The sequence below is a fragment of the Leuresthes tenuis genome, unplaced genomic scaffold (genome assembly GCF_036924035.1).
Source record: "Leuresthes tenuis unplaced genomic scaffold, fLeuTen1.0.hap1 SCAF_1, whole genome shotgun sequence".
NCBI classification, from domain to species: domain Eukaryota; kingdom Metazoa; phylum Chordata; class Actinopteri; order Atheriniformes; family Atherinopsidae; genus Leuresthes; species Leuresthes tenuis.
In genome coordinates this window covers 19,096,196-19,123,651 of record NW_027325355.1, presented here as the reverse complement: position 1 = coordinate 19,123,651, position 27,456 = coordinate 19,096,196, and the positions used below count along the sequence as shown (strand labels likewise).

The 27,456-nt window shown below is 40.6% G+C and overlaps 1 protein-coding gene across 1 annotated transcript; it reads right to left on the bottom strand.

The window, feature by feature from the left end:
* Window positions 1-848: 848 nt before the first annotated feature.
* LOC140313356 (neuronal membrane glycoprotein M6-b-like) lies at window positions 849-24,455 on the bottom strand. Its single transcript, XM_072391467.1, has 7 exons — window positions 24,272-24,455; window positions 8,123-8,309; window positions 6,816-6,975; window positions 6,210-6,378; window positions 4,723-4,796; window positions 4,578-4,643; window positions 849-3,417 (listed from the first exon to the last, which is right to left on the bottom strand). The coding sequence occupies exons 1-7, from the start codon at window positions 24,339-24,341 to the stop codon at window positions 3,265-3,267; spliced, it is 879 nt and encodes a 292-aa protein (XP_072247568.1). The 5' UTR covers window positions 24,342-24,455; the 3' UTR covers window positions 849-3,264.
* Window positions 24,456-27,456: the final 3,001 nt, after the last annotated feature.

The following is a 27,456-nucleotide window of genomic DNA, read 5'->3' as shown; positions in this document are numbered from 1 at the left end:
CTCTATGTAATGTGTACATAAAACATACAGTAATGTAAATAGTTTAATAACATTTTAAACAAATTAAACGGAAAATAATACAAAGTCAACATACTAAATGTTGAAAATGAGAAATGTGTTTTTAGATGGGGCGTGTTCGCCGCTTTTTTTTTTTTTTTTTTTTTAATTAACTTCTCTTTTTCTTTTTTTTAAACTAACATTTGACAGTTGTTTAGGAACTGATACCGACAGTTGTGATCTTAAAAATAACACACCCCCGTTATTGCTTGGTATAGGTTCAGCTGCTCATCAGTTCAGGGTCCGCTTTGCTGTATGTTTAATGTTTTATGCCTAAATCTTTCAGTGGTTGACGGGTCTTGGACTGAAGTCAGGTCGTTTTTCCTATTTACTACAGTCGTGCTGTTGCAGTGCATGTAGAATGTGAAAAGACTTCTGTTTGGCAGCATTTCTTACACCAAAGGCTCAGTATCATCGGTGCCTTCAGTTCTGCCCAAGGGCCAAACGCTAATTATTGTAGTTTTTCAGTTCTGTGCCTTGTGCACAGAAATGTCTCCTAATCTCTCTTTAAATGACATTGTGTAACTGAGATGATAAAATCCCCTTGACCAAAACTTGACCAATTTGTTGAACTCTTCACCTAACCAGTCTTTGACAGAGTGGTGAGCCCCTTCCTTCCTCAGCCTCTCTGGATTGTTCTTTTAATGCAGTCATGTTGCCCATCTGTTGTCAGGGGGTTTCACGTAGCATTACACCGCTTTGCTCATCTTTGATGCCTTTGTCCCAACTTTTTTTGGAATGATTTTCTTTTTTCTCACAAAAAAACAAAAAGGAGACAGGAGACCATGATGTCACGATAATAAAAAATATCGGTTTTACTAGAGAAGGTTACAAAAATCATCACTAGGAGTCATAGAACTATTTCCAACTTAAAAAATAAAACCAATCATGAAACACCTACAGGGACTACAATGCCATCAAAGTACAATGGAGTTTTCTTTAGAAAAGAGTGGGTGGAGCTGGGGGGGAAACACCGCCTACCATAGTTGTCAGTACAAATGACTACACATCACCTGGAAAACTGCAAAGACACAGTTATGTCTCCTTCATGCAAATAACGAGGAAACAACACCCTGACACGCATCGTCGTCTTATAGGAAATTGAAGTTTGCCATTACATCAACCTGGCGGCAAAGCACGTACATTTATCAAACATAACACACATGGCAATATAGTCCTTTTTTATACAGAATAGACAGCTGCACACATGGACGATACTGACATGCTTCATCTCATCAAAGTTCAAAAATGTGTCTCCTTTAGTGTTTTTATGAGGGTTAACTAACCAGTGATGCTCAATATAGAATCTAGTTCATGATTATGAAACAATATCTGGTTATAAAATTAATGTATGAAAATTCCTGACTTGTTTTATTCTGAGTGTAAACATCCAAAACAGTCTCTGTGGCTTGTCTGTGAGGCATGACGTTTGAAAAGATACAAGAAAAAAAAAATAAAAGAATAAAAGTAAAGAAGGAAAAGTGACTTTTTGTCGAGTCACTCGTTTTGGCTGGCCGTCGAAAAAATAAGCACGAACATTTTCCGTAAAATAATTACTAAATCACAATTACCCAGCTGCCTAAAACTGATTAAACATTAAAAATCAACTCCCAAAGTTTTTTTTGTTTGTTTTTTTTCTTTCACATTTTAAAATGAATACGTCACGATCACCTCAATCCATCATATCATATCATGACTGCACTGAATCCCTCTCACGACACATCATTTAAGATGTTAACATTACAATTATTATATCAAATGCAGAACTAGTATTTGAGTGCTAAACACATATCTCAAAAGGGTACATTTACTTACATTTGTGGGAAAAAAAATATAATAATAATAATAATAATAGAAGAGCATGGCGAAACACTGATTGTGTTCTCCCGGTTTCAGGGAGAGTTGTGGGTCGATCTTTCAGCTATTTACAGGTGAACTTTACTCTCAAAAGCAGGTTTTTTTTTAGTGTCGGGTAAGAGTTTAGATGGTGAGGCTTTGGAAAAGAACACAAATCGGATTTGGCTTGATACCTGAGGTGTGTGTGTCTCTGTTAAGACCCGGACATGATGTTGAATTTTGCTGCCGCTGGTGATGAGTGTAGCAAAAACCACAAAGGTCTTAGGAAGGAATAGTTTGGCGTGGTTATTTACATCCTTGGAGACGGCTAGATGAGAAGGTTGATGCAACGCTCATGAGTGTACGTTGAATATCAAGAGCTCCTGCTGCAGCTTCGTATACAGAAAGCTGTTAACCATCAAGCTAGTCCTTCAGTATTACTTTGCTACCCTTCTGGTCTTAATTAATGTGGCAGTTAAATAAACTTTAATCATGTAAATGTACACAAATCCTTGAGATACCGCATGATTTGAAATTCTTTTAGGTATTTCTTCGAGAGAGAAAGAGGGTGGGGGTGGGGAGTAATTTGAAGGGATTTTTCCGTCTCCCTCATTTTTTATTTCTTGAATAGTGCAACAATGTATTGAGCGTTAGCAATAAAAAGTTCAAGATGGAGAGAAAAGTAAAGGAAGAAAAACCATCTGAGCCCCAAAACATAAAGAAGAAAGATAATAATACCTGGCATACTTTTCAGAGAGTATTAAAAAAAAACAACAACATTCATACACATTCGCACAATATATTCATATTCATATATATATATATGCATATAAAACACCAAAAAACAAAGGAGGTTGGTCGCTGCTTGGCTTCCCAGTGACTGAAGCAGACGGATGAGCAATGTTTTTTTTGTTGTTTTTTTAACTTTTTTTTTAGGCTGTGTGTCGTGACACTGTGCTGACTCATGGCGCGAGGCCTTCGCAGCCGGGCCACGTTCACCAGCCGCCGCCCGAAAGCACAGGGTGGGTTTGGGGGAGGTGGGGGTGTCACACTTCTGAACCGTTGTACTGTACCTGAGCTCGACCCCGACGGGCGAGCTCTCCCGTTGGGAAGCATCTGCCTCCGTCCGGGCCTGCTGCTTCTCCTGACCCGCTATTCTCTTCCCCTCTGGTGTGAGCACACACCCACAGCTCTCAGCATAATAAGCAATGCAGAGGGGAAAGAGGATGGAGAATCAGGAGGTTGGAGGACTATCAAACATGACCGAGGCCGGTTTGTTTAATCAGAGAGAGGGGTGGGGGCTGGGTGTGGCGGGATGAGGGTTGTGGTGTGAAGAGGAGATGGGCAGTGGTGGGAGAGGATCTCTTGTCCTTATGAGTAGGAGGAGGAGTTCTGGCCCTCCTTTGAGCGCGCCTCGGCCTCCAGGTCCTGGTCATCTTTGGTCTTGATGTCCTGGTAGTCGTGTGTGTAGGCGGCACTCTTCAGATAAGCCCAGTTGGCAGCCAAAATCATCAGATAGTGGATCTAAGCAGGAAAAAGAAACGTTTTTTTTTCATATTCAAGACCAGGACACGATATGCAGGGAGACTTACCACTACTATTGTGTTGCGGAATGTATAATATAAGCACAATGAATCCCAGCTAGTCTAAAGCAATGTCTGAGTTCCATACTTACTAGTACTACTTTTAAAGAACCCTTATTTAGAGGTTCATAATTTCATTTTGGGGGTCAAATATAATAGGCTTACAAGTTTTATCTACTATTTTACGCTGAAGTAGTACGTTTCATCACCTTTTGTCTTTTGAAGACCCCTCCTGAAATACCAAGCCTCCTCTGACTGGTCAAAAACAGAGGCAACAAGGCATCTGGTCATTCTTCAAATTGTGTCAAACTAAACACTCAGCAGGCGTTAGACAAACGTGTTGCATGGTGATGTCGATAAGTGACTGAAGAACCAAAGTCAAGGTGTAGAAACACAATGTTTTTCCATTCAGAAAACAAATGGCTGATCCAAATTCTTTATTTTCTTTGTGCACATCTTTATATTTCACATACTAAGTGGTGTCACATTTCCAGCTTAAACACGAGCAATGCTTAGAATAGCTTTGATACAGTATGGGACTGGAGCACAGGTGGGGAGTGACTAGATCCTCAGAGTTAATGACCAGAGAGGATTCTAGTATTCTCATTATCAGTAAAATCATATGGTGGTCAGGATAAAACCCTGACCCTGATAAAACCCTGACCCTAGTTCAGCACTACTAAAATGTTACTAAATTGGTTTTGACCAAAGGAAAACATTACAAAACCTTTGTGTTTAATGATACTGAGGCATCTCTCTGTACCTCCTGATTAGTAGGATGTAAAATATCAAACCACATAGAGCTTCCTCGTGACCCAGGGTAACATCTGGAGAGGTGCTTGATGGTTTTTTTTTAGCATCACAATTTCTCAGGACGCAAAACAAAGAGTCCGCCTCCACAGCAGAGGAAAACACTGACCCCCTCACACACACACGCACACACACACACACACACACACACACACACAGGCTGCAGGGCAGTATTTCAACCAATAGAATGACATATGTGAGAGGCGGGGTTGCTATGGCAACAGATAAGCACGCCATGGCAACGTGCATATTTTGAGCAGCACATTATCAGAGTGATCATGAGGAGCTTACCAATGCGATGACGGTGGCTCCAGCGCCGGCTAATGCCACGATGTAGAGGTGGTAGGACAGGTAGAACTGTGAATGAAAAGAAAGATGATAAGGGAAGGAGAGGAAAGAAAGAAAGGAAGGATCAAGCTTAAGGTTATCCCCTCACCTCGCTGGTGGTACAAATATCTCCCAGTGTGGCTCCACAAGCTTTTCCTGGTGTGGCGTTCAAGGGAATAATACCTGCAGGATCAGAGAGATGAAACGTCACAGAACTGAAACGAGAAGCTTTTCCCACCCCAGAGACTGTATGATTGAATGCATTATGAATCAGGCTCACATAGAGATTAAAGGAAAGGGGGCGGCTGCTGACACATCTGCTGGAAAAATACGGGTCATTATTCTGAATCCTTTCTTACTTTAGAATCCTTTTTACTGACTTGCTTAGATATATTTGCACTGCATTTCGACTTCTTTTGGTCTCTCTACGTTTCATCAGTCTTCTCGTCAGGGGAAAAAAGATGACATGCTTTGCTCAGAACAAAAAAAGCGTTTCTTTGATCACTCATCAATAGTAGCTTCTGAACTGTTGACAATAATTTGACGACTGCCAGTAATTGAGGTTAAAATTTCATGCAGCATAATGGCGCAGCGCTACAGCCAATGAGGCAAAAGTGATCTTCATCCTACTTTGTAAGCTGGCCAGCTGTCTTCCAAATGTGGGTCATATACTGTACATTAGGCCATCAAACAGATAACCAGATATTCAATCACAGGAGAGTGTTACTGTGCTGTAATTCTGCATGAATGTGGATTTTCAGAGATCCAATCAGATCCTCAATAATCTAAATGTTTTTCTTTATGTGACCTGTTCATGTTTGGAAAAATGACATTTAAAGCAGCTCAAGATGAATAAATGATTTTAATATGGAGAGTAAAGCCTTTTGAATTGTGTGAAATGTTAGATCTTTTGCTATCCTTCTGTTACAGTCTACGATGTGGGGGTGGGGGAATTCTGTCATTTGTAGTTAAAAGCTTTCACTGCTGAGGCTTGCCTGCATGTCTTGAGAATGTCTCCTGAACTCAGAAGATGTGCAAAACAGCATGTGTTTTCATTTTCTTTCTCCTTTACTTCAGCTGGAAACCAAAATTCAGAGGGGAGATACAACATGTGCTGGGAGGGAGTTTAATTTAACATTTTGAATGATGAAAGTTTGAAGTCTGGACTTTGACTGGGCCATTGCACCTTGTTGCATCTTGCTTCTTTTTTTTTCAGACAGTTGGTTGTACAATTGCTCATGTGCTTGGGATGTTTGTTGTGTTGCATGAGCCACTGTGGAATGCATCGTTACTTAAAAGCAGCTTCTGATTCCTTGTATTTCTTAACAAGATATATCATTCTTGTACTGATTTAGAGAAAGAGGTTGCTGTTCTCTGTAGGGTTTTTGATAAGTACCAGCTTGTTCATGTTTGCTCCTCAATCATTCTCTTTTTCACTACAATCCTTTACAAAAAACCCAAACAAACACGTGAATTTGGGTTGAACAGACGAGACCAGCCATTTCTGTTGGTGAATATTACCTAACTTTACCCAACAGCCAGACATCGACTGCGACCTGCAGCTCAAACAACATGAATGAAGGAAGAACTACTGACCGTACTGCCTGACATCCACACAGATGGAGTCAGGAGATGTAATGTTGGCGTCTGGAGACCTCATGGCAGCACAGGTATTCCACATGTTAAAAAAGAGGAAAACTGGGATCGCCGTGAAGCAGAAGATGGCGAGGAAGGCCAGAGCAAGGATGTAAGTCAGGAACATGAACTTAAGAGTAGGAAGGTGAGAACAAAGAAGAAATTCAGACTTTGCTTTAGTTTGCACTGCATTTAGAAAATAGGTTAATAGTATTCCTTTAAAGACCTAACCACCCACACACAAATCGGACTGTTTTCATGCTAATGTAACTGGACATCTGCAGTAATCGACGTAATTAGGCTAGAAAGGACAAACTGTGCTAGAGTAACCCCGAGGGCTGAAGTGGGTGTTTGTGTGGATCCGTCTTATGTGAATGTACCCATAAAGGCCTCTGCAACAACTTCATGATAGCCCCTGTAGCGTATGAAATTATTTCAAGTAAGAACAATGTAACAAAGTGATGCAAACGCATCAAAGTGCTTCAGTCTAATTTAGTGGCTTTAATTTGCAGTGCAACTGGGTCAGTACATGGGATGATTTGCAGGAGCTGACAAAGGCTGGCATACAAAGGCAGTGATGCAGCGTCCGCAGATGGTCATCTTGAAGTCGCTCTGCAACTCCCTCTTGATGGCGCTCGTGGTGTAAAAGCCCTCACCCAAAAGGATGATGGCATAGACGGTGACGAAGGAGGCAATGCCATAGATGATGTACAGAAAGATCTGGATCCTGGACATACATAGTATGCAGAAAAAAAAACATTCACCACAATGAATTCATTAGACTCCATAGATATAAGAAAAAAGCCACTGAGTGGTGGCTCCTGTTTGCAAGCTTTTGACAGTTATGACTACTAGCTCATGATGGCTAATGTTATGCCTATTTACAGCTGCTTTGGATTGCTAATACTAGCGAACTTTAAATGTATACGACCAGTAGCTAGAATTAGAAAAATGTGACTAATAACGAAACATGGTTGTTTATTTGAGTTCTTCATTGTGTGTCTCTTGGTTTACTTCCTGACCTTGTGGATTTTTCCCTCTTTTGTTGATTGCATTGATTGTTTCACCAGTGTCCTGTCTCCTAATTAGTTTCTGTGTATTTAAAGCCCTGCCCTGTATTAGCTGGCAGCTCATCTATTGTCTCAGCCTGTTTGCCCATGTGCTCACAGACAAGGATATGTTGTCCTTATAATGTCCTGATAATTCTTCGGTGTCCGTTTTACTGTTATAATTTTCATCTAATACGTCTTCAATGGGATCTTACTCAAGCGATACCTCTGCCTGAATCTACCTGTCTATCTGCATTATGCAGATGGTGCTTAATGTTAGGTAACCTTAGAGAATATTAACAGTAGTTTAAATTATACTTAACACTGGCTTCAATCACATTTTTAATCTAACAATCAGACCGTTGTATTATGGTGGCCACTGACATTAGTTATCTTGGTTTGAGTTCTTCCTTGTGTTTGGCATACAGTAGAATAAAGTGCCAAATTGAATCATCTTTTGTGACAGCAGGTTCTATTTTTGCCAAAAATGTGCTCAAAATAAATTTCTGTCTCTTTGACATTGACTTTCAACTCTTATCTACTCTCATTATGTACACAATCACTTGGTTGAGAAACACTTTCCAGTTTCAGGGGGTTGTGAATCATAGATGAAAATGTGGGTGGCTTTTGTCATATTTAATAACTGTAGGGGTAGTTTCAGTATTTTTAGGTCTATTTCAACAAATGAGGGACAAAAATAATTGAGCATAGCAAGCACTGATCTTTTCCAAACATTTACACATACTAAAGCAGCGGTATGAGAGGGCTAATCTGTATTTTTGATTTTTTTACTGAATGCTTTGTTTGGAAACAGTGAGGACTTACACCGCAGCGAGGGTGGCATGGTCACTGGTGACCCTGGAAAAGTGGTTCTCCAGCATGGTCAGGGTGCTAGTCAGTGCCACGTGGCCACAGCCACAGAACAGAGCCACACCTGAGAGGCAGAGGATGGTGGCCACCAGAGAGGCATAGGGCACCCCGCCCAGACACTTGATGCAGCACTCGAAACATCCTATAGAGGGAGACAAAGAGTGGATTATTTGTGCTTTCCTATTGCATTCAACGAAAAGAAAGCTTTGACGATGCAAGAACAAAAAATTTAGGTCAGATATGAACACACACAAATGGCAACAAGGCAGAATTGCATGCCCTAACATGCTCTAACCAGCAAGAGGAAAGAGAGCAGACAGCAGCAATGTGACATCTCAAAGTGACTTGGATCGGCTCTGCTGATGACATTCTGAGCAACACGCGACAGCCTTTTTGTCCACTGTTGTTTGGTTTTTACTTGTACAGAAACCTGCAGGGATGTTTAGGCTGTTGGTGCTGAATCAAACATGCATGCATCAAAAGCGTTACACTCGCGTCTCGGAGAAGCACACCTCTGTCTGTTAGGCATATCGAGCGGCTAATCGGAGCATCATTCACAGCAGAGTGTGTAAGCTGCACTACATGCTCTCACCCTTACCAGAAAAAAAGTCCCTCTTAAGGTCAGAATTTTTTTCTCTCTTTTGATTATTTGGTATTTTAATGTTATGATTGTCCCCCTTTATTCTTGACAAAGACTGTTTCTTTCTCTCAGGTGAAACTGACTGAATCTGATGCTTCATCTTTGAACTAAAAACTAATGAATTTGACCACTTAAGGCACATACTTATCTCAGCACTTTAAAAACTTCTCAATGTTTGTGAATAATTAAAAATCCTCCTTTGTGCTTGAACTGTGTCCACAGTGTGGTGACGATGAACAAGTACATTTGTTTTAGTCGTGGCAGAGCCCGAAGCTTCCAGCTTGAGACACACAGATGCTGCAGACACAGCGCATCCGTCTTTACAGTAAAGAGGAAAAAGTGTCGCAGTGGGAAAGGAACGTATCGTATTGAGCACTAGAGTTGGCTCTTATATAATTCCCGTTAAAAATAACTCCTCCAGCAAAAGCAGGAAGTTACTCCAGGAGAAAAAAAAAAGACAATGAACTGTCTTGTGTGTGCCACTTTGCTGTTTCCATGACAACTAGCTCCCTCGGCAACTCTGCAGCATCACTATTTCATGTTCACAAGTTTGTTGAATCTAAACGTTTCTATCTGTAAAGCCCTGGCTACCTGAAAGCAAACATAGGAGGATGTGTTCTTACCGCCTTTGCTACAAAAGTGATCCCAACGATTGGGAAATAACCCACTTAGTGCCAGTTATGGCGTTTTATGGTCTACACTATACACGGCAGGTAATCCTGTTAGAACATGATTCACTCAAACATCCACACAAGCAGGAGCTAAGACCCTCTGACAGCTTTTATCAACATCAAGCTTAATCAGTATACTCAGACACTTAATAACATAAGGAGTTATCCCTCTGCATAAAGCCATGAAACCACGCAAAAAGACCCAACACTTAAGGCTTGCTTTGCGAAAAACTATTCCTGAAACATGGCTAGAATGTAATTTGATTATGAAATTAAAAACCCTCTTCTATCAATGGACTGTTGCAGTGTTGCAAGCTTGTGGACAATTGTTATTGATGGGTTTAAAAGAGCTAATTGATTCTAGCACCCCTAAGGGAAGGAAGAATCATCAATAACATCACTGGGACGAAAACACCAGAGTATTTAACCTAAATGTGATGGATTTTCTATTTCTTTCTTCCTCTTTTTTGAGTATTTGCATTCAGCTCCACTTGCTAACTGAAGTAAATGATACAGATGTTAAATGTGTGAAACTGAAATGAACTAAACTGTGAGTAAAAGTCCTGATGCTTCCAGAATAGCGGAGGGATCACCTTTAACTGAAATCTACAAATCCATAGTATTTGATGTTTTAAATCACACTTTTTCTTAGTTGAATTGTTCAACAACAAATATAATGAAACCAGCTAACTTAAAAAGGATCTCTGAGCCTGTCCTCGTGAGATCCAGGTTCTATGACGTTACAGAAAATTGCTTTTAATATTTTGAAGTTTCATCCTGACCAAAAATCTGGCCACAGCTGGATGAATTGGTATAAAAACTCTTAAATACTTAAAACTAAGATGACGCTGCTTATCTGTGTGCAGCTGTTGATGAAGACTGAGTTGCATAACGCAGCGAAGGCTCGTTGCGTAATGGATCCAAATCCTATTAATGTTAATGAATGAAGAGGGCTGATGGAGAAGTGCAGCTGATGAGGCTGGATGGGTCCAAAATCCTGAGCCAACAAGCAGGCCAGGCCTCTTGGGTGGATTCCTGTGATGGACTTATTGGTCAATACAATGAGGGCCGTTTAAAGGCTGATGTGTACTGACACTCCATGCGGTCCTAAAATGCCACTCTCAACAGGTAACTGAGTAGTTTCCCGCGTATTTTATTTCGTGAAGAAAATCAAAGAGATTTGGTAATCCCTCTGTTTTTTAAATGCAAATCAAGAATTTCTGGGTAATACCGCTTTTATCTCTATTCTGGATGTGAGTAATGTGACAGCAAAGGGGCCTTTTTAAGACAAATCCCAAGACGCCATCAGTGCTATTTAGGGCTTTTATTATATGTTCTGTTAACCCTTTCTTCTCCTGGGCCCCATGCAGCTTCATGGATGAATTCACTGGTTTCTTTTGAACACTGAGCCGGCCCCCTTATCCGGTCTGCCTCTGGCTATGAACGTTTGTCAGCCTCAGTTTAAAAGTGCGCTAATGGGAAACAGACAGGCCGTAGTGGTCAGCTTGAGCCGGTCCTAATGGAAATCAATGGACTATTCATTAGAGTAGAATTTAGGTGACACACCGAGGCTGACCCATCTCCCTTGTTTTATACCTAAGCCTTTCACCACCTCTACCTCTGCCACGCTTGCCTTCGTTTCTGCTTTGAAATACAACTGCGTGCCCACGCTGCACTTACAGTGAGCCAGCTGGAGTTAATTGCTGAGCCAATATGTTATGCTGCTGTTACGATTCTGTTTCATATATCACCCCAACAATCTCAAACCAAGGGTGGCGCATAACTCTAAAGAAATGTTCGACAAAGATTAGGCCTTTCTGTTTGTTTTGTTAAGCAACAGAACGGAAAATAATTTGCCAGACAAAAGCGGCAGCTAAGGATTACCATTCTTTTCTGCTGCGGCCTGCAGAATACCAGAAAACATTTCCATGTTTAAATATGGATTTGAATTTGTGGCTGACAGTTAAGTGAAGGAATGATAATGGACGCTTGCTTTGTTGTTGTCTCCACAGAGAGACCTAAAAGACAGAGGGGAGAAAGCAGAAGAGAAAGGCAGCATACGTGAGGAGATTGAGATAGAAAAGCAGAGGGAGGCTGAGAAGAGGAGAAATGGAAGGAAGAAACGAAGGAGGAGCATGAAGACAGAAGAAGGTGAGGAGAGAGACATAGTGAGTAAAGAAAAGGATGAGAAAGTCTAAGTGAAAAGCAGTTCTTGGCCCCAGGGCCGGCAAATGGCTGTTGCCATAGCAACGTGTTACCCACGACCCAGTTCAGCAGTAGCGTAGTGCTTTCTTCGTGCGCACACACAGACACACACAGAGTGATGTAACCTTAATCAAAACCCAAAGATCGGTGTTAAATAGTAACCGCTGCCTGGAGGTTAAACCAAAAATAAAGCAAGCATGAGGATGTAAAAGCGCCTGAAGGGACGACCAGAAAAACAGACAGTATGTCTGTCCATATTCTTATGTTCAGGTTTTGAGAATTGGGTCAAACTTAAACTGTATTGCTGAAGAAAACGCCTCATGTCTGAACTCCAACCACATGCCTGTTTATTTATGTAAACATCGCATTATTCATTCTCTTTTTTCCCTCTTGGGTACAGAGGAAATAATCGGTACTGAGGTATTATTACTTTAAAGTTTATCCATTTTTAAGAAGGCTCTTTTTAACGCATCCAACAAAAAGAAAGAAACTTTATGATTTATTAAGAGCCGCATCTTATTAACCCACATAACAAATTCCTGAATTCACTTCTTTCAGCTTCTTTTTTGGTTCATAGAGAGTATAATTTATCTGCCATACTTCAACAAACGACATGATGTTCATGAGCTCGTTCCGCACTTCAAACTCAATAAGTGCAACTGACTCTTGTCAGTTGCATGGGGGAGGTTACAGTAATTTAATGTGTTATGAACTACTGATTATAGTAACTTTAAATTACACTTGTTTCTTAAGTTTGAATCTTTAACAAGAAATTAATAATAATGAAGCCTTACACAAACAGTATTTGTGTTGATTGTTCAGTTTTCATTCAAGTTTTTCCATCCATGTTCCTGGTTTCCTGTGCAAGCCAGTGTGTGAAGAACATGGATACAAAAGAAAACCTCCATTCAGAGTTCTCTGTTTTTCCCCCTCATCATATTCAAGCTGAAGCCTTCTTATTGTACAAGAGAGCATATTGAGGCACTTTGACTGGATAAATCAGGCCTGGCACGCAGGAGATGTGGTTGGAAAAAGAACCTGTCACCGATTGGTGACATCTTTTGTGATTTTTGTTCCGTTTCCTGTCAATCACCTGACACCCACGATCCGTCAAACGTATGACTCCTTGCAAACTCCATTGTCACTCAGTTTGAATGGGTTGCTTTTACGCTGAAAACCGACATCTCAGTTAGATGCATTGCAAAAATAACTGAGATGAATATGCATCACTGTATTCTCATTTGGTAGCAGCACCTGTTATCTCTGGGTAATATTGCCTGATTAACTGTGCTGCATTTATCTCGCTGTGCTGATTTCTTTGCAGGCATGTCTATAACGCATAAAAACAAACAGAGAGTGGCGGAGATGGAGAGATTACATCTACCTTCCTGGTTGTTAATGATTTGCTATAAACTGTACAACCCAGTGGCGCACCATGATTATCGCCAACTGTTCGTACGCACAGTGCATCTGTCAGGAATAATGGCGTTAGTAAAGCTTTCTGAATATTTCAGTGGCCGATCTGGTCTCTGCCTGCGGCTGTATTTAAATTTAGTAGTGCTGTATTTATTATGTGTCAATTTCCTCACAAAGCAGTATGGGTCGATTCTCACAAGAGTAGAGGACCTTGGAGAGCAGACCAGAGGGGAAAAAAAGGTGTGGGAAAGAAAAACACGAGGGGAGGGGGGTGAATGGCTGCGTCACCTTTGGTTAAGATGAAAAAGAAGCCCCATCTGTTTGATGGCAGCAGACTGCAGCCACAACAACACAGACTCGTAACGTCAGCGCTTCAGCTTGGGAGATTTCCGTCTCTCCGCTTGAGTGTGAGGATAAAAGTTGTTTTGTTTTATTTTTGTTTAGCCTTTACGAGAACTCAAAAATGGGTTGTTCATTAAAGGATCATTCTGCTAGCTTGCAAATTCTATCACAGTAGTTTTGATTTTTTTTTTTTCCAACCAAAAATAAACCTGAATTAATCTGCTTAACTGTAAAAGAGTAAAACAATTCAGTCAGATTATCTGGATTGGAAATGAAGTCTAATAGCAAAAAAAAAAGAAAAGCTGAACCAGGAAGCCCAGAAACACCATAACCTGTCAATAATGCACGTTTGTTAAACATTTTGTCTATACATTTTAATTGGAACGACCCACAAGGAAAATCTTGAGCTCAGTAACAAGTTGTCTACAGATTTAACAGGTTTAGTCCTCAATCAACTTTTATGATGATGAATCCAAGCAGACAAAGCATAAAAAAACTGAAAATGTGGACTTACAATATGCTCTGTCCTGCACTGATTCAACTGCCCCAAATCTAATCATGACAGTGCCGTACAGATGTGAGGAAAATCTGTGAAATAAATGATTAAAATGGATCAAAACTGATAAAAAGGGTTTCCCATATCTCATAAATGAATGTTGTGATGATGTTTTTAGCGAGATTAAAGAATAATGCCCCAGTTGTGATAATAAAAGGCATAAGTTGGCAGGTTATATGCAGTGTGTTTACATGTGATGGTCTACCTTTTGTTGACTATATTTCATGTTCACAAACATTGCATGAAAAGGAAATGGTTTTTCATACAACAGAGATGGCAGATTTCCTGCTCATCTTGCCTGCACTGTTTCCTTTCTCTCATCTTGGCACACATTCAGATCTAAAACGGCACATCGCTGAGGAAAATGCTTTCGCTAACTATTGCAGATAAAACTGAATACACAGAGCTGGTGAGGCCAGCAGTCATCACTGTTAACAAAGTATTTATTTATTTATATATTTTTTCCCAAGGTACAAAACTGACCCTAATCCTTAGTTTGTGAGAAACCCTGCACTGGTTATGCAGCATTATAAAGGCCAAAAGTTCAGCATTATGGCGTAACAGAGGTTGATGGACCAAGCAGCTTTTAAATCCTGTCCCTGGAACTCTTATGGGGGGTCAATATGTTTATCCCACTAATCAGAGAGAGATTTGTTCTCTCGTCATACCCTTTTCCCACTTAAATTATACATCCGGGATCTTTTAAAAGCTAGCAAACCCACAAATAAAACAAGAGGGATATTGACTTGTTTCCCTTTGACAGTATTTGGCGTCACCATGCGTGATATCCAATGAAAATATTACAGATGGAACTTTTTTTCACATCTTTTATGTCAGTATCTTGAAACTCTTCACCAACCAGAGGTTGCTTGAGCGCTGCTACCATGGAGATGTATGGAATTTGTAGCTAAGAAGACCCCCAGAGCGGCTACCAGCATTGCACAGAAATACGGGCAAAAAAACGAGCTTGTCTACTCCTGGTCGAGAAGCAGATCTCTCTTCTCAGACTTCTGCTTTCTGAGCCGGATTTAAGCATGAGTAGGTAGCTTCCACGTTTTGAAAGGTTTGTTTTTATATTTGTGGCATATATCCAATATGAGTGAGGGAGCCTTTTTTTTTTTTTTTTATATACCAGGAAAGGCAGTGGAGCACCTGTCCTACGAGAGTTGGACCAACATTTTTAACAATGCCATATAAGTCTGATATTAATGAAAAATTAATCAACTACAATGCTTACTGGCCTCCTACCTTTTCTAGATGCTGATATTGGAGGATGATTAAGGTGAAATAAGTTTAGTCCGTTGCAGTGTCGAGCCATCAATTCTTTTTGAAATACAGCTCAAAGTGCAGGGACCTGAAGTGTGAAGTCATGTGGACCCCGCTTGTATCCCTGCCTGCTATAGACAAAAGTCAGATTTTAGTAGGCGTTACTTTTTTTTTTTTTTCAAACTTGTTTGGGGTTTTTTTTGTCTTTATTATTCTGCATCAGTGCTAAATGTTCCCAGCTGGGACAGTGACTCACGCTTCAAGAAACCTACTGACTACACTTTTCTATGTTAGATATATGATGCAAGGGAAAAAAAGAACAGAAAAAAAGAAATATAGAAATGCATGAATGGAAATGGCACACATGAAAGCTGTTGCTCTTGCACAAAACACAACAGATGCAACAGAGAAACGCACACAAATGTTACTCTGTTGCAAAGCTGCATCTGACCCACCATATCTGATGGTTTCTACCACAGCACACTGTAAGCAAAAATAAATCAAGTAAATAATTAGAGGTTTAGGAGCCTCTGCGGGTACTGCCTTCAGTTGAGGTGTATTATATAATGAGAGCTGTAATCGTTGAGGGCGATTAGGTATAATTAAGCAAGTACAGTTAACAGCAGATCAGTAACGGAGTTGATTTATAAGCAGCTGGCTTTAGGGTTGAGTGATAAGCTCTAAACCCTGATGACAGATAGTCCGCTGACCGCCCACACAGTGGGAAAACTTTCATCTTCTATTATCCATCACCTTGTCCTTTGCCACCATATGCCGGCCAGCATAGCACAGGCAACGCTATTTATTTGAGTCTTGTATCACCAAAATGTAAAATGGCCCCTCTGGCCAGAAGTGCTGCGCCTCAGTAGTTACACAAACAACGTGGCTAAAGCCACTTTCCTTAAGATGTCAAAGAAGTCAGTGGCCTTCCACTGTCCCCCTTCGCCTTTGCTCAACCCCCCCACCTCCTGATGTGATTATGGAGATTCACTTTGTTGTAGCTATGCGGCAGATGAGCACTTTGTGTATGTGTGGCTGCCACAAAAGCTCTAGTGAACATGAACTCTCACATATGAGTTACAGCAGAAAGACTCACTGACCGTAGTACAGAGGCACTCTCTCTGAAGGCTGTGTTAACATTTGCATGCCTCTTGGTGTTCATTAAAAATCATGGAAATGGTAAACACAGAAATGTAGGAATTAAGTAATGAGCTGGCATAAAAGCTTAAAAAAAAAAAAGATCCTTCGAAAGTAATTGACTGAATGTAAATAATAACTAATACCCAAACAGACCCCGGGCTCAAACTGAGACAGAATGACCCACGCATCATTTAGGCGAGTCACTTATCGATGTCAGCCATGGCTAATGATGACAAGCACTAATCGGCATCAGGCGTTTTATGGGCTATGGATGAGAGGAGCAGATTGGGCATCAGTGGGTGATGGAGCAAGGCCAGATGAGGCTGGCATCACTCAGGAACAAGGCATGCTGCGTCAACCTGCCACTTGCTGCTATTCATATACCTACTGCAGTCTGGGAGTGCAAACATAGATGTAATGTTGGAGGGTGATGCTTTCAGATTCTGTGGTAGTTTAGATCTGTTGCTTCTTTATTAATTCACACACTGTTGTTCCCTCCTCAGTGAATTTAGTCTGTAATTCATCAGACTGGAGTGAAAATATCCTTAAGCAATTTCTCAAAGCAGTCCAAATCCCTAGTTTTGTCATATCGACAGCCCAAGAGCCAGTTATAAAGTTTGTAATAGAGTATGTTCTGACATAAGAGGATGAAATCGGCACTCTTCTGAAGGTGAGTGAGCAAATTCAGTTTGGAAAAGTGGGGAGGAATTCTGATTGGGGAGCTAAGCTAACAGTGATGGGTTGGCTTATGTGGAACCAATATGTGTACCCGTTTAATGCAGAAATGTGCAGTGTAAAAATCCTTAATACATTTGCTTGAACCTCTATGAAATTCATTCAAGTTTGAGCTTTTTTAGATGCAGCAAACTTCACTCTACTCTACTTTACCCCAGCCCCTTTCCGAGCAGCGGTTAGCTTGACCCACCCATCATAAATCCTCTCTGATTGTCCACACTGAGAGCCCGCTGATTCCTGTCTATGGCTGATAGACGACGCCCACTGCTGCATGTCTTCAACAACACACCTGACAGTAAATAATTCTGTTGAATTTTGCCTGTCTTACAGATTGGGCAGATGAAATGGGTTGAAATAGAAGCCTTGGCTGTTTGCATGAACAAAGGAACAAGTATGAAAAGATGACCAAAATGCAGCCCATTAGGAGTGTAGCGTTGAGTTTTATGTCTGCGACTCTGCATGAAAAGATGACTTTAAAAAAAAAATGAAATACTGCTTGGCTGATATTGTCTGGATTCACAAGCAAATACAAGCTTTGAGAAAACTTTACGTTTACTGTTGTGCAGACGACAAAATGAGCTTCTGCTGAAGGAACGTTTGCCTGCAAGACCTTACGCTCTTGTTGGAGTATGGGCACTCTCTTCTGTGAACATCAGGGTTCGAGGTTTGTTACAGTCACTAAATATTGTGACAAAAGCTGACTTTGCTCACTTGGTCTGCCTGTAGATGCAGGGAGAGAATAGGGGTGTGTGCGAGTGAGATGGAGTTTCCCTGCTTTACGGATGAAACCCGTTTTGTAGGTAATGCATCAAGTTAAACTGATAAAAATGGTATTGTCTCATCCTACATGTATACTTTAGAAATTCAATACACCAACCAGCCCTATGTGGTGGCAGATAGAAGTTGTTTTGTAAATGGAGGAAAACAGTATACAGTTGGAAGTATTTTAATGCCACTTGACATTGTTTATGTTAATGGTTATCATGGCTTCATTCCGACATAGCTATGAAGGTAACACTCAACAGCCAGGATTGATGGAAAAGGAGTGTATATCTCAAGGGAGCTTAAGAGAAGGGAGCCAAAACTGGTTGTTTGAAACTGAGGATAAACAGTGGGGCTGGATAAAAGGCCATTGTAAGATAAAGGGTATTTTTCATGTCAGTCAGATGGAATCCCAAATTAAAGTAATTGTGGTCAATGAACATAATAGTTTAAAATGTATTATTTACAGCAGATCTTTCATTTTAATCCAAAACCCCCAGAAAAGTGATGTTAAGGGATTTTCCTTGATGCAAAAGAAGAGTCCTGCTAAATACTGCTTGCTTTGTGCATGATAGTAGAAAGCAGATTTAAATAAAAATGTGGCCACGATGTGGGGACAGAGAGGGCTGAATCTGAGCACAACGGTGGACCACGAGGTCTCACCCACACACATTCGCACAAAAATAGAGCTTTTTCTTCAGTGCAAGCAAAACACACTCACAGACATTCCCTTCAACCACTCCTGGTCACTGACACGTAAACAAATGCAAGCGCACATGCTGACACTGTCCCACACAAACACACACACATATCCAGATGGAGGCTGACAGCATGCTTTGGGCAAATGGCTTCAAATGAAGAACACATGAGCCTCTCTCTGTGTGACGGCTTTCACATGCTCCCACAACCTCACACACCTTCAGGGCGAGAGGAGGATAGGCAAAGGATGTGTGCATGATGAGTATGTATGTTTGTTGGAAAGAGAGATAAGTAGGGGGATCAGGGATAAGATAAGTTGTATCACTAAAAAAAAATCAATTAATCTGCTCAGTCAAGATCTGAGAACACATGGGACAGTTTTCAGTGCATGCGAAGGCAGAATCATGAGCAGGTGGAAATGTTATGAAAAGAAGATGCGTGGGTAGATTTAAGCATGAAACAGGCTTTTCTTTTGAGTTTTGCTTTTAGGATTCCTTGCATGCAAAGTCTAATTGAAAGCAACACGAAACCCATCAGGTTTGACACAAAGCTGAAGCGTCACTCTCTCTAGAAGAGGCGTTTAGGTATGAAGCTGTTATTGCAACAAAACCAAGAAGGAGACTCATTGCAATAGTATTAGAGTAGATGTGGGTGTGTGTTAACCAGCAGGTGTCGGCCACAGGTGGTCAGGTAAACAATTTGGCAACTCATGTTTCACTATGTGACACCTGTAGGTGTGTCAAACACCAAACCATGTCTCAAAAAAAGCCTATACTACATCTTGCATTATAGACCTGATTGAAGAATCCTTATTACTATAAATTCCAATCTACTTTCCAAACAGAAGGTAAGAAAGGAGAGTATGTGAAACGCTAATGTACATAAATGTGTAAAGATTAATGAATTTACTACTTTTCTGCCCTGAAGTTATGGCACACATGCAGAAGGCAAATAATGATTGGCTTTCTGTAAACTCTCAATCCTTTACAAGTGTAGAGAAGAAGCTGAGGATTTGTGTGTGCGGCAGCAGTGCTGTGCTTTCGTCTGTAAATTGGATTACAATGCGGAGTATCAACAAATAACATTACTAAGAATTGGAGCAGAAGCCATTGCGGGTTACCGTCTCAATATTTGCTGCACTTTTGCCAAGATGTGTTTGAATACAATACTGATAGATTCATGTACATATATATATATATATATATATATATATATATATCAACTCAGATGAAGAATTCAATTTAAGTTGAACTAAGACTCATATTTTTTGAAAACATAAATGTTCACCAAAGGGTTAAAATGTTTTATATCAATCATGCATTTATCTTTCTACAGTGAGTTCAATAGAATGAGGAGGGGAACCCAACACAAACTGAATGGGGAGCAGTCCAGCTCCTCTTGATGATCATCAAACAGGGTTTGGCCTTTAGATTTAAGGCCTCAGCCTGCACTCAGCGGGACTGTGTTGGGACCCTTTTTTCTCACATGACTGATATAAATGTGGCCTGCATCAGAGAACACACTGGTTTTAATGTTCTCCTCTCAGAGAGCCAGCACAAATTACATTTCAGAAGCTGGAAGTTGAGATTTTCTTAGTAACTGTTTAAACTGGTCTTTTTTTCTTTTTTTCTCCCAATATAAAATGGTTGGGAACTGCACTAATTAATAAAGCATTTCTGCTCCAGGTGAGGTTGAGCAAAAACAGTTCTGGCTATACAACTTTTTGGCATATACAGATTAATTTTAGGTAGTCTGGGTAGAAACAGCTGACATGAAATATGAAATATCTTTATCCATTCTCTATAAACTCAAATTAGATTTCTGATTGCCTTTTTGTGTGACTTCCAACATTCTGGGAATGCAGTGGCTTTAATCCACAGATTCAGTAGACTTCCAATGTCTTGTTCCGGTCATTGTTTTAATGTAGATCAATTAGAATTCAGTTTAAAAGCTAATTAAAATGTGAATAATCATCAGCCAAATCTAATAGTAGTGGTTTAGAGATGATGCTTCAGTAAATATGTTTTGTGTCTTCTGTCGCCCAACCAAAGCCGAATCAAACATGACTGATCAGTACTAACACAGATAACAAAAAGCTGCCAAAATGTGACACTCAACAGCAAGAATACAAAAAAAACAGGTTTGAGCAGAAGCTATGAAGCTACATAACTAAGAATTAATAGTCAAATTAGACTTTCGGCGGAGACTGCTGTGATGTTGGAGAGCTGCATTATCAACAAACCTGTGACAGATAGGTTGCCTCTGTCATTAACACACAAACCCATGCAGTTAGATCTTTTTCAAATAAAATCTCTTGAAGGTCTTAGAAAAACTCTGTGTTGCAGCAGCAGCTCTGCCATTCCATGCAGAAAATCGAACAAAACCTGCACCCTCTAGACGATGATGTAATCTCTAACGGTTCTGATCAGAACATCATATCAGAGGACGGCGAGCCAGCGCTAGGTTATGTAAGAGCACCAACACACATGCATGCAGAATGAAGGGAGTTGTGTGTGTGTGTGTGTATATGTGTGAATTGGCTACTCATTTACAACAGGGGAGGACAGATGATATGCGCTCAGGGCCACTTTGAGGCACCCATAGCTGCTTGAGGGAACCACATTAAAGGTAAAAATAAAAACATCTCGTGAGACACTTGCGTTGTCCAAACAAATTGTCTCATACTAATGAAATCAGAGATTCAAGTATGTGATCATATAAAAAGATCAATCCATACCCACCAACACTCCCTACGCCCCAGGATTATAAGCAGTGCCTGTGTACATTCTTCAGGCTGAAATGACTCCCCGATACTAGTAGCTGATACTAGTGCATGACTTGAAGACAAATAACTGAAATAAGACGTGACTTTTTTACCTTAAAAAGTCAAATAAAATCTCACAAATGAACCATTTCTTACACTTAAAAAAACTGTGACCAAGATATCAACGCTTATATTTAAAAGTTACCGTTTAATGCACTCAAAAGCAAACCATTTCTTTTTCTTTTTGCCATTTCCTTGCTACAATTTCCTCTCATTTCTAAAACTGATAACAGCACTAAGCTGATATCACATGATAAGTTGCACCAAACTGTTATCACACTGGCTTTTAAAAAGCAATAATCAACTCACTGATAACGGAACAGGAATAAGCCACAGCAAAGATGGGGACTCAAATGACACAACTTGAACACACACCAGACACGTCCGCTGCATTTATAAATACATCTAACTTGGATTTTTTATTGTCTTATACTAAAAGCTGCTTCGACCCTAAACTTTTGAAATATTGCAGAATGTGCAAAACGTTCATTGATTTTGTAAGTTCCAAGTGTCTTCTCAAAACCTCAACCACGCGCTCTGTGAATCAGAAGTTCTGGCACACGCCGACACAAGCTCCTTACATGAGTGCTCTCGCCTTCTTGCCCCCCACTGTAAATCTTCAGCTTCTTAACGGATGCTACGGGCTTATGCTCACATTCCAGATGTCAAATGATTACACCGATAAACAGGCCATCCTCAAATCCAGTCTATTTTGGGTTGCCAGTGTAGGTGGGTTGCGCAAAGCAGTCCTGGTTGAACTGGTTGAAAGCACCTCTATAATTTCAAGGCTTTCAACATAAAAAAGGTGATTAAGGAATCCAGTGGGCTAATCACAAGTTATAAATAAGGCTGTCCCACTTGACTATCACTTGGGGCAACAAACAAGTTCGCCCACACTGTCATATTAAGTTGAATGATAAAGCCTCTTATTGGACGCTGGTCTCAGAGTAGCAGCATGCTTCAGGGGAAAATTATGTAATGCCATTTAAAAAGAAAAATCACTACTAAGGAATACCCACCTTTTCTACACCTTATGTCAGGGACTGAATGTGACCCAGAAATATGACTAGGCTGGCAGCCAAGTTGTAACGAGACAACTGAAAAGGGGTTGAAGATAAGTGTCAGTGCACTTAGTTGTAATCTAGGGTCGGTTCATTTATTGAATATTGAAATTCAATATTTGAAAAATGGCTGTTTGGTCGGATTTTGGGCCTGAGCTACTGAAGCTTGGATATTGTTCCCCATTTGTAAGCCCTGGATGAAGCATCTGTAAATGTAAGATGCTTTTGTTTTAGTTACACCACCCAGAAATAGGCCAGTTCTGGGCCTATTCGTTTTATTAAGCTGGGATATTCCTTCTAGCCAAACCAATAAGGCAACCTGAAATGCTTCATTCCAAAACAGTAGTGTTACCTGTAATTTCATAACAGTTGCGGTAGTTATCTAAAAGTTTCACCCTATTTTGCACATGGTGAAGTTAAATATTATCTAAAACAGATATCTTAAGCACAGAAAAGTGAAAGAAATCAACAGAACAGGAGGGGATAAAGCAGGACAAAAAACACTGGATGGTATAAGTTTTGTTAAGCCCTCCAGGCCCATGTGCACTGATTTGATACCCTGCTCTCTAATAGCCAACAGTGCAAACAAGTATCAGACCAGATCAGACTGTATCACCAACCCTGACTCATGTAGCAAAGGGAATTGAGGAATTTTTTTTTTTTTTAAACCATAAATTACACATCAAAGTAAAGCTGAGCAATCTGTATATTCATATATAGGGAAATCTAAACAAGACATTCAGAACAAACAGCTTAGGATTTACTTTCACTGCTTTACCCAAAAGGGAAGGATGGGATTTTACTCTAAAACCACACAAACAAATCCACTTTGTATGGTGAGCCCACCAACACCAAGACACGCCTACACAGCACACCGACTCAAAATGAGCAACAGTTTGGGTATGATCCGAGGGGGGGATGATGCCTAATTTCATACAAATACGCACAAATGTTTAGATCTTTGTTGGTTGCACGGCCATTGCAGGCAACACGCGAACGTTTTCAAGCACTCAAGTGATGTTATGGGTTTTAAAAGGTGTTTACAGGTTATGTATGCTGCCAACAGAGGCTTCATGGACACGTCTGTGCGTTTGGTTTATAACTGATGGACGCAGCCATCTGCGTCAAGATTGCTTCATTTTCAGCCACTAGCTCCGCGACTGGAACTGAACACTGTTCGTGCAAAACTGAAGTCCACGTCCATCGCAGCGCATTCCATTAATCACACCGCTGACAGAACAGACAGCAAGCCCAGGGGGCTTGAAAACCGCCGATAATAATCGAGGCGGCTGCAGCGGGAGGATCCACCTGGTGGAGAACAATGCAGCCGTGCACGGAGCGCAGCGCACGGCCCCTTTATCAGCAGCTCATTAGGCAGAAATAAGCTCGCTACGATTCAGGAACGTAAAAGCAAATTGGCATTAATGCATGCTCCGTAAAACCCAAACCAAATAAATTCCTCCCTCCCTCCATCCATCCATCCGCCCACCCCCATCATTCCCCTCCATCAGCCTCCAAATCCCACCACAGCCGCAATATAAAGCAACAGACGTTCAATTGCGCTCGAAATCGTGGGGATGATCTCTTATCACCCGCAGCAATGAAACTGTTACTGCTACTTAACCCGCCCTAAAACTGGATGAGAGGCCAAACAGCATCGCTATTGTGTCGCGCACAAGCGAGAAGCCATTGCAAGTAGGTTAAACCGCTCGGGCTGGCGCAGACGCAAATGTCTCCAACAGGAAAAAATAAGAAATATGTAAATATCAGCGGTAAGAAGAGCGTACCTTTGCTCTCCCGTCCCTCGTCCTGGGTCTCCTCTGCGTTGGATTCCATGACCGGCTTTGTCCCATCCATTATTTTAGCAGAATATAGCCTCCTTGTGCTCGCACTGGTACCTTACAGTGTGTGGACGGTGGAGCCTGTCCTGGTGACTTGATGCGCTCTCTCTCTCTCTCTCTCGCTCTCTTTGTCTCTCTCTCGCTGTCTCTCTCTCTCTCTCTCTCTCTCTCATGCACATTCCCTTCCTCCCCACCTCTATCTCTCCTCCCAGTTAAAGCTTAGCATCGTCTGTGTGTGCATTTTAACAGTCCAGTTCCAAAATGCAAAGGCGCTGACAGACCGGATTTATTGCGCCCATGCGGATTAGTGCCCCCTATGATGATAGCAGATAACTCCTCTTTGGCCCCTAAACGCACCCCGAAGGGTGGAGAAAATTGTGCTGATGGTGTACTTCCTAAATATCTCTCTTGATGATTCATGATTGTATTCATATGCGTCCTGTCCTCTTACAATCCCGCCTTTCCTTTTCATCAGCAGATGTCTGAAAGTGATTTTTTTTTCTTTTTCCATTTTTTTTTCTTTTTTGCCTCAGTGAAGCAGTGCAGGATGTGAGGATAAAATGTGCAGGATATGTAAATGTGCAAACTCATGGGTAACCATGCATGCATAAATACACACACACAACCTCACACTCATCGCCTCCACTCCATCTGGTGAGATGAAATGCAAACTGAGTTTCAGGGAAAGACTTCTGACAGCTGAGTGTGGATTTTAGCTTTTTTTCTGCACTCATTTTAAAGCCTTCAATCTATGGTAATTGACTCCAAAAACTCAATTTCGGAACAATCGCAGGCACGCGTGATGATGACAAGAAGCAAACATACACAAAGATGCTTAGTGACACAAGTGTGTGTCTATAATGGACGTGTATCTAATCATTGTTATCTCCCTTACTCAGATTAGATTTTCTTGGTTTCCCATTGTGGAAACATCAGCTTCACTTAAACTGGTTGGAACCCTAATTGGATTACTTTTTTACCAATCAGAGCTCCTTAACTGCTAAACAGCCATGTGTCTTGTTTTACTTAAGAGGGGTTCCTTTGTTTGTTTCTGACTTTGCCTGCTGATTGGTTGGTGCCCCAGTCCAATAAGAAATCAAGCAAGGTGAGTAAATGAATGCTTGAAGTGGTTAAAAGTGGGTGTGGTATGTTTGTTCAGAGAATGGGGGGGGGGGAGAGAGGGGGTGCAGTTTCCATCACTCACCCCATTTTCTAATAATAAACACATCCGCAAACAATGGTACACCATCTGTGCTGAATCCTCTTAAATGAGGTTTTAATACGAGCCCACGTGTCCCCATTTGAGACAAAGCTCAGCCCACCAAACAGTGCAGGAAATCCCCCCCACACCCCCACCTCTACACCACACAATGCAGACAGAGGTGACCGCACCAGCCCGTGCAGCTTTCATCCAACAAAGCATCAAACACTAGAACAGCTAGTGTGACATTTATGACATTTAGTGGATCCATTTACCCTGAGGGCTGAAATTAACACCAACTCTGCACCATATGCCGGTGAATCGAAGAGATTCTCCCATCTTACAGACTTTTTGACGTTTGAACGGCTTTCAAAGCCACTAGGAAATCTGATCCACTGCATAAAGCAACTGCATTCTACATGAAACACGAATAACATTTTTTTGTTTAAAACATTGTAAACTTTGCCCAGAGACCCAACAATAAAAAAACACATCAAATTTAGTGATCATCGAGCTGTTTTCCTTTTAAAAAAAAATTTGGTTAATGAAATGCAAAAAGCAGCAGAACTTAAAAGTACTTATTATCAATTATTAAACATTTTCATTAATTAATAACATGTAGAATGCTAAATAGAAATGATGTCCATGGTTGACTGATCCGATGAGTTTTATTAATCAATCAATATTAGAATTTCACAAAAGACCATGTTTCATTGTGTTATTCGGTCAAAAGCCCACATATATTAATCTAACCTTTTAATACGCCATGTCAGGGCAGCTTTTGGTTTCTTTTGCTCAATTCCAGCATGCCTTTGGGATCATAACTGTGTCGTTTGACCTGATGGACACTAAAAACAAGTGTGCCTCGAAAGCTAGATTGCAAGCGTGTTTCTGAATTGCTAACAACTACTTACAAAGTATGTCCTAATGTATTTATTCGTTTTTGAGTGTTGGAAGGGGAAAGAACAGTGAAATATCCCCAAACTACTGTCCACATTTCTGATTTGGTTCCAAAGATGGTGCACCTTCAGAATACACAAAAGTAGATTTACATGTTTAAATGTTTTCCAAAACGTGATTTTTTTTTTTTTTTTCTTACTGTACATTGCTGCAGCGACTCTTGCCACCTTCCATCTGTAACTTTGTAGGAACAGTGAGCTCTGATTAGTCGAAAGTGCCACAGTGAAAGACAGCGAAGCTGTCCTTTGGTTGTTTCGATAGTGTGCCAGTTTGGTAAGGAAGAACAGCCTGGACCACAAACTAAGCGTTTCAGGCAGTTTAGTGTCTCTTTGTTGACTGCTTGCAGACTTTTCATATGAACATGAAAGCACACTGAAGAGTAAGGGGATAGTACCTAGAAGTGTAATGTGACATCATTAAAATGTTCACATTTGAGGAACTGAAACAGCAGCCTCGTCCCATGACAAAATGTGAAACTGATTTCTTGGTGCACAGCTTCATTTCACCTATTAATTTCACTAAAAAGGAGCAATATTTTAAAACATAATTATGGTATCATAATTGATACCATAATAATTTTTTCAAACATAGTGGTACCACAAATGTCTCCTCTTCATTCCCTGCTTGCTGCCAGTATTGAGCCATAATATTTTTAGTGTTAAATATTGTGTTAATTTAATTTTCATCTGTTGTTTGATGGAGATAAGGCAGCAACACTACTTGGTTAGGTTTAGGCAAAGATGATAGCTTTGGATCGTATAGTTGGACCTTTTCATGAAGTTCACTGCATATTACAAAGCTCCACACACATGATTGTGTAAAGCTTAAAAAGGTGTTGAGAAACCGTAACTAATGACCTATAAAGATTATTTATAAAATCCTATTTATAAGTGATTAACACTGAGCAGTAAATAAGCTGCCGTTTTCTCAGGTTGCATGAGTCAAAAGCACACTAAAATAAACTATTTGC

Bases quoted from the DNA above. Each gene is read 5' to 3' on its own strand.
- LOC140313356 (XM_072391467.1), bottom strand. From the start codon at position 24,341: ATGGATGGGACAAAGCCGGTCATGGAATCCAACGCAGAGGAGACCCAG. The intron at 6,976-8,122 runs GTAAGTCCTCAC...ATGTATGTCCAG, and splicing joins CATGCCACCCTCGCTGCGGT to GATCCAGATCTTTCTGTACA. The intron at 4,644-4,722 runs GTGAGGGGATAA...TTTCATTCACAG, and splicing joins ATATTTGTACCACCAGCGAG to TTCTACCTGTCCTACCACCT.